General features: G+C 29.5%; 2 protein-coding genes across 4 annotated transcripts in view; one reads left to right on the top strand and one right to left on the bottom strand.

Annotated features, from left to right (window-relative positions):
- Nucleotides 1-1727, top strand: part of LOC112455709 (trypsin-1-like) — a 3591-nt gene extending 1864 nt beyond the window's left edge. Inside the window, exons 3-7 of the mRNA XM_025017813.1 lie at nucleotides 55-217; nucleotides 313-521; nucleotides 721-923; nucleotides 1246-1300; nucleotides 1463-1727. Coding sequence (XP_024873581.1) covers nucleotides 55-217; nucleotides 313-521; nucleotides 721-923; nucleotides 1246-1300; nucleotides 1463-1578 — 746 coding nt within the window. The 3' untranslated portion in view covers nucleotides 1579-1727. The remainder of the gene's footprint in view (nucleotides 1-54; nucleotides 218-312; nucleotides 522-720; nucleotides 924-1245; nucleotides 1301-1462) is intronic.
- Nucleotides 1728-2183: 456 nt separating this feature from the next.
- The window catches only part of LOC112455673 (soluble guanylate cyclase 89Da-like), an 84705-nt gene continuing 75859 nt past the window's right edge, over nucleotides 2184-11029 (bottom strand). Inside the window, exons 1-13 of one of the 3 annotated variants that reach the window (XM_025017743.1) lie at nucleotides 10488-10797; nucleotides 6459-6658; nucleotides 5468-5661; nucleotides 5147-5280; nucleotides 4740-4976; nucleotides 4401-4603; nucleotides 4218-4325; nucleotides 3945-4113; nucleotides 3726-3869; nucleotides 3345-3498; nucleotides 3036-3145; nucleotides 2569-2658; nucleotides 2185-2482 (exon numbers count right to left, since the gene is read on the bottom strand). In XM_025017743.1, coding sequence (XP_024873511.1) covers nucleotides 2363-2482; nucleotides 2569-2658; nucleotides 3036-3145; nucleotides 3345-3498; nucleotides 3726-3869; nucleotides 3945-4113; nucleotides 4218-4325; nucleotides 4401-4603; nucleotides 4740-4976; nucleotides 5147-5280; nucleotides 5468-5661; nucleotides 6459-6658; nucleotides 10488-10529 — 1905 coding nt within the window. In that variant the 5' untranslated portion in view covers nucleotides 10530-10797 and the 3' untranslated portion in view covers nucleotides 2185-2362. Of the gene's footprint in view, nucleotides 2483-2568; nucleotides 2659-3035; nucleotides 3146-3344; nucleotides 3499-3725; nucleotides 3870-3944; nucleotides 4114-4217; nucleotides 4326-4400; nucleotides 4604-4739; nucleotides 4977-5146; nucleotides 5281-5467; nucleotides 5662-6458; nucleotides 6659-10487; nucleotides 10798-11029 lie in introns of those variants that run through there. The other 2 variants (XM_025017763.1, XM_025017753.1) reach the window with 2 other exon arrangements.

Below are 11029 nucleotides of genomic sequence, written 5' to 3'. Positions count from 1 at the left end.
GTATAATATAGTATAAATAAAATAGTAAAATATTGATCTATGTATTATTTATAGCTTGTGGTTTGACAAACAAACACAATCGTATTGTCGGAGGCGTTGAGACGATTGTTAATCAGTATCCTTGGATGGCCCTATTGATGTACAGAGGACAATTTTATTGTGGTGGTACAGTCATAAATTCACGATATGTGTTAACGGCCGCTCATTGCATTGACAGGTGATTCATCTGTTCATTTCGATTTTTGATCATCATTGAATATGTGTGTATACGCGTATGTGCAAAACGATAATTAATTAGATTCTTCTTGATAGATTCGATGCGAATAAATTGATTGTCCGAATATTGGAACATGACCGCAACTTGACCGGTGAAAGCAAAACGCAGGATTTTCAAGTGGAAAAAACAATCAAACACAGTGGTTACTCTACTACCAATTACGACAGTGATATTGCACTCCTTAAGCTAAGGAATGCTATCACGTTCGAAGGTTTGATGCGACCTGCTTGTCTCCCAGAACAAGGTATCTTTTAGTTTACGTATTCATATATATGTATATAAATGTCGTTAATTTTATTGAAAAATAATTTTATTTGTTAAAAGTGAGATACCACGAATCTTAGATCTTTTAGATTTTTAGAAAGTAGATTTTTAAATAATTTTTAAACAATTTAAATTTATTCGAATGTGTGATAGATTACGAATTTATTATCTGTTTTCAGGAAAAACCTTCGCCGGCGAAAAAGGCATAGTGACCGGATGGGGTGCCGTCAAGGAAGGTGGCTCGGTATCGCAATCTTTACAGGAAGTAGTTGTTCCTATTCTTACAAACAAAGAATGCCGCGCTACGAAATACCCATCGCGCAGGATAACAGATAATATGCTATGTGCGGGTTTCAAGGAAGGCGGCAAGGATTCGTGTCAAGTAAGCAAAAAGTCGTATTCATTTTAAATTACCGAATTAAGGAAATAATGTTAAGTAGATAAATATTTAAACTGTTTATTTTAAATAAATAGAACATAAATTTTATAGCGTATGTTTTAAAATATAAAATTTTAATTAAATTATGAAAATAATGTGTGGACACAATATGGAAATAATTATAATAAAAATACGATAAATAATAAATGAAACAGATAAAAATGTTAATAGAATATTTGTCCAGCATGTATTTTTAATGAATGTAAAATATTGTAAATTTTAAAGAAAGAATTACAATGTAAATTCTTACATTATCACATTATAGGGGGACAGCGGTGGTCCGTTGCACATAGAAAAAAATAGTGTTCACCAGGTAGTTGGTAAGTTTAACTTTAAATTGTGTTAGTTATTTAATAATACAGGCGATATGTGTAAAACTTAAAGAAACTGTAAAAAAAATACTTTACAGAAAACTTGGAAAATTACTTTTAGAGAAACGAAAGAAAAAAGGTAAATAAATTTTAAAAACTCTAAATTTGCAGGGGTAGTATCCTGGGGCGAGGGATGCGCGCAACCCGGATATCCTGGGGTTTATACCAGAGTAAACCGATTCCTTTCATGGATTGCAAGCAACACGAAAGATGGTTGCTATTGCTGATATGCAATTTTAATATAGACTGACATATTTATTTTAGTTAATTTATTCATATAATGACGGAAAATGTACAAGTTACAGAAACAATCAATGAAGCGCACAATGAAACATACATTAACAATTCGTATTGGCATTATACAATCAAGAATTCATTGCCTCGTGACACGCTAATTATTTAACACATATATTAATTTACTTCTATTACGTACGTAAGTGTACGTAATGTTTCACGATAGCATGCATATATGATATTATACGAGATTCTATGACATTTTACTATAACATCATGTATGATATGTAAATTGCGCACACAATGCTGTGTACACAATGATTAAAAATTAAGGCACGTCCGTCGCTCTTCACTTTGGTCAATATTCACAATATAGAATGTGTACTTAGGAGAAAGAAGTGACAAGACTTTCTATGTTTTTCGTAATCGGACAACTTGGAATTTCGGTGAAAACTCGTTATCTATTTGCAATATTGCTTACACCACGCAATGAATTAGTAATGTAAAATATATGCACGTCGTGTACATCTTGTTATTGATATATGTATATTAATAAGACATTTATAATTAATTTAAGTCCAATATATGTGTAATAATTTTTTAATGACAATTATCTTTTATAAAACTTGAATAATTTTGTTTATTGTACACGATCAAGGCCTGTATATATTAAGGAATAGATAGTCAACAACTTAGTTCTTTTTTACCAAATGAAACATACATTTTTATAACAATTATACTATATGGGTTTTATTTATTTATTTTAATATTAAGGATTTATATACGAGTGGCTAAAAGACTTTTAATTACTGCGTTTTCATCGTCTGAATTAATTTCTTCTTTCATTTTGTTATTTGCCGCTGATTGCAACCAGTACGTCTCCATTTCTCCCTTTCCCTTTACATAATAAATAATATATAATTTTCTATACATATATATGATAAGTGACATTATTAATCAATGAAGATTTTCATAATACGAACCTTTACCCAGACAACTCCACGTGATTCGGTATGATAATGACCTTTTGGTAACAGAGCTTTGGTGCTAGAAGAAATGTGCACCTTTCCTGGCTACACCATACAATTCAGTTAAATAATGCAAAAATATTAGATTACAGAAAAGGGAAGATAAAAACTGATTTTTATAAATGTTTATAAATCTTTTTTCAAATATAAATCGAAACTGTCATAATAAATGCAATTTACGTCATGCGTAATTGATATAACGATAACTTATTGAACGTCAGTTTAGATATTTGGCTTCTTTTTATAAAAAATGATTGAATTATGAATATTAACTTTTTTAGTCATTACTTCTTACGACGAAAAAGTAATATAAGAATAAAAATCAATCCATACCGGATGAAATGATCCTAGATCGTATATTATATTTAGATTAGATATTATATTCAATGTTATTTATTTGAAAGATAAGATAGCTATATTACCAGACTAGTGGTTTGCATTCTGGAGGCCGTATTAACAGTATCTCCGAAGAAACAGTATCTCGGTACTTTGAGACCGACCACACCGGCAACCGCTGGCCCAGAATGAATCCCTGAGAAGTTTTAAGATAAATACTATTATCTCAGTTCGTTTCTTATGCATTCGTTGCGTTGCGTGTAATACGATCGTCAGTCTTGCATGAAGATAAAATTATTCGACGCGTCGAGAAAAAGAAACGAAGCCATATCTCAAAAGACACAAGGGAATATATTATGTTTGAGCAATTGAACGACTGGGTATAGGATGGTTACCTATGCGGATTCGTATATCCAGTCCGGAGGGTAATTTGAGAGATCGGACATGCTCGATGAGTTGTAGAGAAACGTCGGCGACGTTCTGTGCATGGTTTTCATTTCTGTCCGGTGCTCCGCTAGCTGCCATGTACACGCGACCAACGGTCTCCACCTGTCACATTATTGTAAATAGCAAATGATACTTACAATTACACATGCAATGCGATCGACGACGTCATATAATAGCTCAGATAAACATTATCTTCGTGACTCGTAATATTTTCAGACGTAATAAAATGTCTCCATAACAAATGTTTTTGTTTATGCAATCAAATTAAAATCTTACATTATCTGAAATGGAATGATATATGAAATTTCTAACAAAATGAATAATCTTACTTTATACACGTTAAACTGATCCATTAGCGTATCGAAACAAGAAAAAACGGCGTTCATTGATAAGACGATGTCCATCGCTCCCTCGATGGTCGAATAATCAAAGTCACATAATTCACAGAAAAGAACCGTTATTGATTCAAATGACTGTAAATGAAATATTTTCAAGTAGTTATTAGACAGGATGAAATAGATCGAAATTTGCGAAGTCTGTTTGCGCACCTCGCAAGTGCTCAACGGACTGGCCCCGGCTCGCAATCGATCTGCCACCGTTTGCGGAATCATAGAATATAAAAGCTCGTCGCTCTTGTTCTTCCAGCGATCCAGTAATGCATAGCTATTTTCTAGTTCAATCGATCTTTGCTCTGCCCTCTCGAACATCATTTCCAATCTGCAAATAAATAATACAGATATCCGAAAAATTGTACAAAGTGTATTCAATTTTAGGTAACATAATTTTTTTCCATCATTTGAGAACATGACTAGAAGTTGTACCTTCCGCAATGTTGCCATCCTGCCAACACCAGTTCTTTGCTCAAACCGTGAGGATTTAGATCATTCAGATACAGACCCATATTGAGAAGTTCGTCTAAACTGTTGATTCTATTGCAACAAGACAATCGATTACAAATGAGTTATCCTATGGGAAATGTAATTATGATGACATCGGGAACTTACAAAGGACTACAGAGAAATATAATAGCTTTAATATCTTCAATATGCCTCATTTGACCTTTTAACAAAATACTTCGTGCACCTTGACTCCCACGCCTATCTAAACTACTGCTTGTGCTTGGCATTTCATCTGAATTTATCGAAGAATCATGATCGCTTGCCCTGATGAGTTCCAATTCGAATATCACTGAATGCAAATATATTACCTGAAAATATAACGTTTATAAGTATATCTGCACGTTGTATTTATGTACATATGTACATCTATACGACAATTGAAAATGTTATCATAATTTATAAAACTAACGTTGCGACTTCCAAAATATAATTTTTATTACTTACGTTTCCCCATGTAAACGAAATTCCTTTCGGTCTTCTTAATTTGAATATTTCAATAACATGCTTGTTCAAAATGGACGTGGTGCCACCCCATGCTTCAAGTAATTTATCACCAACTCCTAGTATTCGCATGTCCTTGTTCATTATGACACCAAACGGAAAAAGACGTAAGAAAAATGTGCAAGATACAGGTGGCAATTCAAGATCTAGTGGTGCTTTCATTCTATTGGTCTTCGCAATCTAATTCCCAATGTAAATTGTAGCGTTAAAAATGGAATGTTAAGCAAAATTTTATATATTACTTATATATGTATACTATATATATTATTAATTCTATCTAAATTAAAAAAAAAATACAAAATATATATTTTTGATAAAAAGTTAAATTAATTATTGAAATTTAAACTTACGTATTCACGGTTATCGAAATTAATACGAAATTTAACCATCACATTTCGAGATCCTGGAATATTATTTGAAGTTTCCAATACTTTAATATCCAGTTCTGTATTATATAATTCTTTTGCTATTTGAAATAATTGTCCTAAAAAGAAAGAGTATTATGTATGTAATAGAAAATATATTAGATAAAATGTAGTTAAACTAAAGAATTACTGATTATATATAATATCTATATTTTTCTTCTTTCATATGTATGAAAGTTTTGATAATAGCAACACATAATTTTTTTTCTCGTATTTATAATGTAAGAAGAAAGAATAAACTCTTACCCATAAAATAATGCGTGAAACCTTGTCGAGTACTTCTGTAAACTAAAACAACACCTTGTGAATCTACATGCGTTGTATACATGGAAGGACTCTTCATTTTTGGATACGTGAATCTCATTTGCATGTGAATGTTGTCTACGCTTTGTAAAAAATCACAAAAATAACGACCAGTTGCTTTCACAGTGCAGTCGTACCTAACAAAATAAAGTAAGCATTATATGTAAATTGCATTAATTTTCATGTAAATTGTATAAGTATTTTCGAAATAGATGATACACAAGTAATTATAATTAAACTAATCGATTGGACTAACACGTATATTAAACCTCCATGCATATTTTCCTAAGTTCTATATCTCGGTTTCTGTCGCATCAATTTTCCGCGATTGTAAAGTGTACGTGTAATTGAACATATGAAACTGGAGCGCTCAAATATCGAATGCTGGGATGAAAAGAATTTCGTAAAATAAATATTCAAGAATCGGTCATAAAGCCTTTTAAATTATAAATTATACTTTAATGGAAAAAGAAGCACATGTGTAATAAAAAGAATTATTCTTTTTATTTATTAAATATTAACTTTTAAGTACACATTATTCTTAGTAACATATATAGTTACAGGTGGGATCTGCAGGGATCCCCACAAGTTTTTTGTTTTCTCTAAAAGTAATGTAAGTTTTAGAGTACATAATAAATAAAACACATAACTGATATCTCGCATAACTGAGAAAATACGTAAAAATAGCTATCCAGCCAGATCCGCCCGTGTAGTTAAAGGTTAATAGATATATTCGGGTAATACATCAACTAACTATTAAAAATGCATGAAAAAATTAATTACTCATTTATCATTAATATAAGGGATACTTATATTGCGATTAACTTTATGGCCGAAATTAACGATATTTCCAGTGGCGATTAATTATATTTCAAAAATTATATAGAACTGTTGATACAATTTTTGTTTTACGTTTTTTAAAGGTAGAACTTACCCTAAATTACTGAAAAATCTAACGAAGCACTTTCCAAAAAATTGCATAACATTATCCATGGAATCATTAGTACATGCGGCAAGAGCCGTAGCTAAATTAGTCATTAGCTCATCTGGATATATTTGTCTTGTATTAAAAACCATGTGTTTGCAATCAGCTTTCTCCAGAATCCGAAGCCATACTTCTTCGCCAAATTCTAACTGCAAAAAATATTTTTAGTTTTCTGTCTATTATATATTTATTCCTAACTTATTACTAGTAAAATTACGAGTAACATTTAATGTATTATTAAAAATTATATATGAATGCTAGGTAGGTAATTATAAATGGAAAATAAATATCTGTTGTACATAGTGTCCCACTCTTTATTCACCTCCATATCTTTGCTATTTCAAGTAATAGAAAAAACGGATAGCTTATAGAAAACATTGAATTTCTCTAAGTTTCTTCATTTAAATAAGGAATATTTTAACTTAATTGTTCTTCGAATAGAAATTTCATATGGATAACTTTCAATGAAAGACTTAACGATACTGAAATGTGGAAAGTTCAACACTCTTATTTCATAGAATTATCTACCGATTTCTTTACATCCGAAATAATAAGTCTAGCTTTGATCATGTAAGTATAAGAATAGATAGATAAAGCCGAAATTTCTAAAATGTTTTTTCGTATATTATTTGAAATTTCAGAGAGATACATATATATAAGGTGGACAGAGTTGTGGAACATTCTGTAATAAAAGCTATAATATATTAAAATAATAAGTTAATATTTATTTATATTTTTCTCAACTAAGACTTTCAAAATAAAATTCAATGTAAATAAAAAATATAATATAATGCATATAAGCTGAACGTAAAGTATTATTTGTTAAAGAGAAATATCTGTGATAATATCCTCGTTACGTGCCAGACGATAGGTTCTACGGATCAGTTATAAATCGATTGGGATAATCAAACCAATTTCCTAGTTCCCTTACGTCAATTAATGTTTCTTTTATTATGAGTACGACAGGCGGTCACGAAAATGAATATGTGATCTTTAATGAGAAAGGCTCTTAGGAACCATATCGCAAATGAACACGCAAATTATAGATTGAAACGACCCAATGAACAATTAGCTATATACATTTCAATATTTTTAAAGTATTTTTATTGTAATATAAACGTGTATGTTTAAAATTTTAAGCAAAATTTAAAGAATTATTATAAATAATTTGATTTTTATAAAAAATACACACTAAAAAATACATCAAAATAAAGAAAATTAGTATCTATAATAATTAACGTTATAATACATAATCCATTTTAATTAATAATTATTAGAGAGTTTTGTATTATTAACTGATGAAACTGATAATACTGTTATTATGCATTGTATATCTAACAATAAAGTACTATTAAAGAAATATTTCTGTGTAACCGAAGTTATACTTTATGTAAAAAAATAATGTAGAAGAGTATTAAAGCAAAGTATATAATTACAAATTAACACATTAACACATTAAAAGTGGCATATAAGAGGAAGCAAGATATTATCAAAACAAATCAATAAAGTCGACCTTATATGATGTTAGAATGAGATGCTATTTTTAAAACTTTGTACAATTAAGGCGTCAGAGACTAAAAGGAAGTCTTTTAAATGCATTCATATTCAAGTACCTCGTTTACTACGTACCTACCTACGAAACGTTTCCTTCGTAAGTACGTGACACACATTACAAGTATATAGATCGCTTCGCGACGATTCTCAAGAAACAAACAAAACATATGAAATTAATTAATGTGATGATATCAAAGTTGTAATATCGATACCAATATCGATAAACAAAACACTTAATACTTATTTAAAACATTGACATGCATAAATAATTATAACTTGAAGCTTATATACAACATTAATTATTATTAAATTTTGTAACTTAATCTTCTTCTTGATTAAAAAAAAAAATAAAAAAATTTGGAGAATAATAACAAATAGTTCTATTGCAAAGCGATAATTATGTTACATAGTTTTTGATAATTAATATTTATTAGTATTGTGATATAAAATACACTTTGATTAAGAAATTTAATATTGAAGCTTGAATATAAATTTTTGTTTTTTTGATGAAATCATGAAGAAATGGTTGATGAATATGTAATGTTTATCACACATGTCTATCATATCCGTAAAATTTATTTCCGTAATAGGTAAAATGGAAAATGTGTGTATATATACATATGTATACATTATCTTCTCAAATATAGGATATGTATACATAACAAGATTAATATCAAATCAATACTATATAGATTTCAGTAAAATTATGCTGCAAGATAAAATGACTCTTTTTACGAGAGTGAGAGAAACAGAAAGAGTAAGAGATAAAGTTAGTTTATTTGTATTCTTTTCTGAATAACACGTGTATGACTAAACAAAAGAGACTCTATTTTAACAGTAATTGAGTAATGTTTGTATTAAAAACGCCAAGTAACGATCTTATATTATGTTAAGATAATTGTAGATCATAATAATATCAGTATATTTTTAAATAATTTGCATAAGCTGTAATAAAAGTGCATAAGGTGTAATATTTTAAATAAATAAATTTGACATTTTTATTAAATTAAAAATGTCAATTAAGGGTCAGTTGGTTGTAACTGGGGGAAAATGCTTCTACGATCGTGCTTAAAACATCGTAAAGAATTAGACAGATTGATGAATGAGCTGTTTAATTTTGATTCTATTATTTCTCTACAAAAAGACAAATTACAATGAGTGTAAATTCCAGAATTTAAAGATAAATGCATTTGGCCTTAACTCAGCAATTCAATATCCGGTGACTACAGTTCATTAAAATGGATGCTGACGAACGTGCAATTAATACACATTTGTCAAACTTATTAGCATATCGCGTAAGAATGTTTAGTTACAATACTTACCACATATGCTTTACATTGAACATTTTCTTTAGATAAAAGTTTATAAAAATTTAAATAAAGTTTGAATAAACTTTTATAAAAGAATATATGTTATATAAAATGCATTTTCACACACATGTATTTGACAAATAAAAGCATTTAACTCTCTATTAAAAAATAATAATCTTATAATAATCTTATTTTATTATGTAACAGAAAGTAACTTAAATTATTTGTTTTTAATTTATGAAATTTATAAACAATTATATAAATTTATTATAATAAAGGTTGTTTTTTATTGTATAACTATTTTTTCTGAGAATAAATTATACTATCGATGAAAGAGGGTATTTGTAAAGGAAACCGGATAGGATTCATTAAAATCTGCGCAACGGAAAGATAAATATACTTTGACGCAAAAAAAAAGATCGATCGTATTTCTTTAATATGATACGCGTGAAGAAGAAAGTTCCAGTATACGTAACATTATTAATGAAAGAAGAAAAATAATCAAACAATTAAGTAGAAGAAAAAACTAAGAGACAAATTTTTAATATTCGTAAATTGTAAAAATTGCAGAAAAGAATTGTCTAGTACTTCATGAGAGCACAACAGTCACAATCTCAAACTTCTTAAATTAAATTTCCAGGAGCAGCTGTGTCACTACAATCTTATCAAACTTATTCTCCATGTTATTCACAATAAATAAAGCTAGAAATATAAAAATTTAAAATATAAAAAAGCTATATGTATAATAAAAGAATATTAAATAATTGTGTGACATGAAGGAAGATTGATCAGAAAACATTATTTTTTAATAGTTAAGTATCGAAAATGTATGCTAATTTGGGACACTTCTAAATTGTAAAATTCTATATAAAATAAAGCATACATTTTTATTCATAATAATGTTTTTCACCTTTCTTAATTATATATGATTATCAAGAAAAAATAAATTAAACCAAATTTTAAAACAATTACTTAGAAAAAGCTACTTACCATTAAGAGAAAAACGAAGAAGAAATAAAATTTTAATTCAAACTCAATCATTCTCCAAAAATATATATTCCAAGTTAGTCAAATACACAATGCTAGTTCTATGATGTGTTCGCACTTTACCGACCTGCACGAAATATTGCACACTTTCCAGCAGCATCCCGTACATCTTGACGAATGCGCTCACAAATTCGGCTTATTTACTTGATTAGACGTTCGTTAATTAAATAGTATTCCCTCAGTGAATTTATGAAAGCGTATTTTTTCGCAATCTTACAATACGAGTAGATCGAAATTCTTCGCATTATCTTGCTTCATTGTAATCGCGACGTTCGGAAGACAAGTATTTCGCGCCATCAGAATCCCAACCGCGATATCCACTGTCGTTTGAACAATAGACTCCCTCTGATGCAGTGGGAGAGAGGGAAGTCGAATGATGCGCGGCGGATCCAGTTTCGACTGTGGCTTGAGGGTTACTCAACCCAACAAGGATGAGTTGGAGAGATGTACGCGATGCGTGTGCGCAGACTTTATCGTTTGTACAGGCGTTTACACGCCTGCTTCGAAATAAAATTTAACTCGCAATTATTTGTTGCTGATATTATTTACGGTGCAGTTTTACGAGGGTGATTTATTAATTATATAGCTAAAAGATTCTTTTATTAATAT

The sequence above is a fragment of the Temnothorax curvispinosus genome, unplaced genomic scaffold, assembly GCF_003070985.1.
Source record: "Temnothorax curvispinosus isolate PA1 unplaced genomic scaffold, ASM307098v1 QBEX01000525.1, whole genome shotgun sequence".
In the NCBI taxonomy this organism is placed as follows: domain Eukaryota; kingdom Metazoa; phylum Arthropoda; class Insecta; order Hymenoptera; family Formicidae; genus Temnothorax; species Temnothorax curvispinosus.
This window is presented reverse-complemented; position numbering and strand designations above follow the sequence as displayed.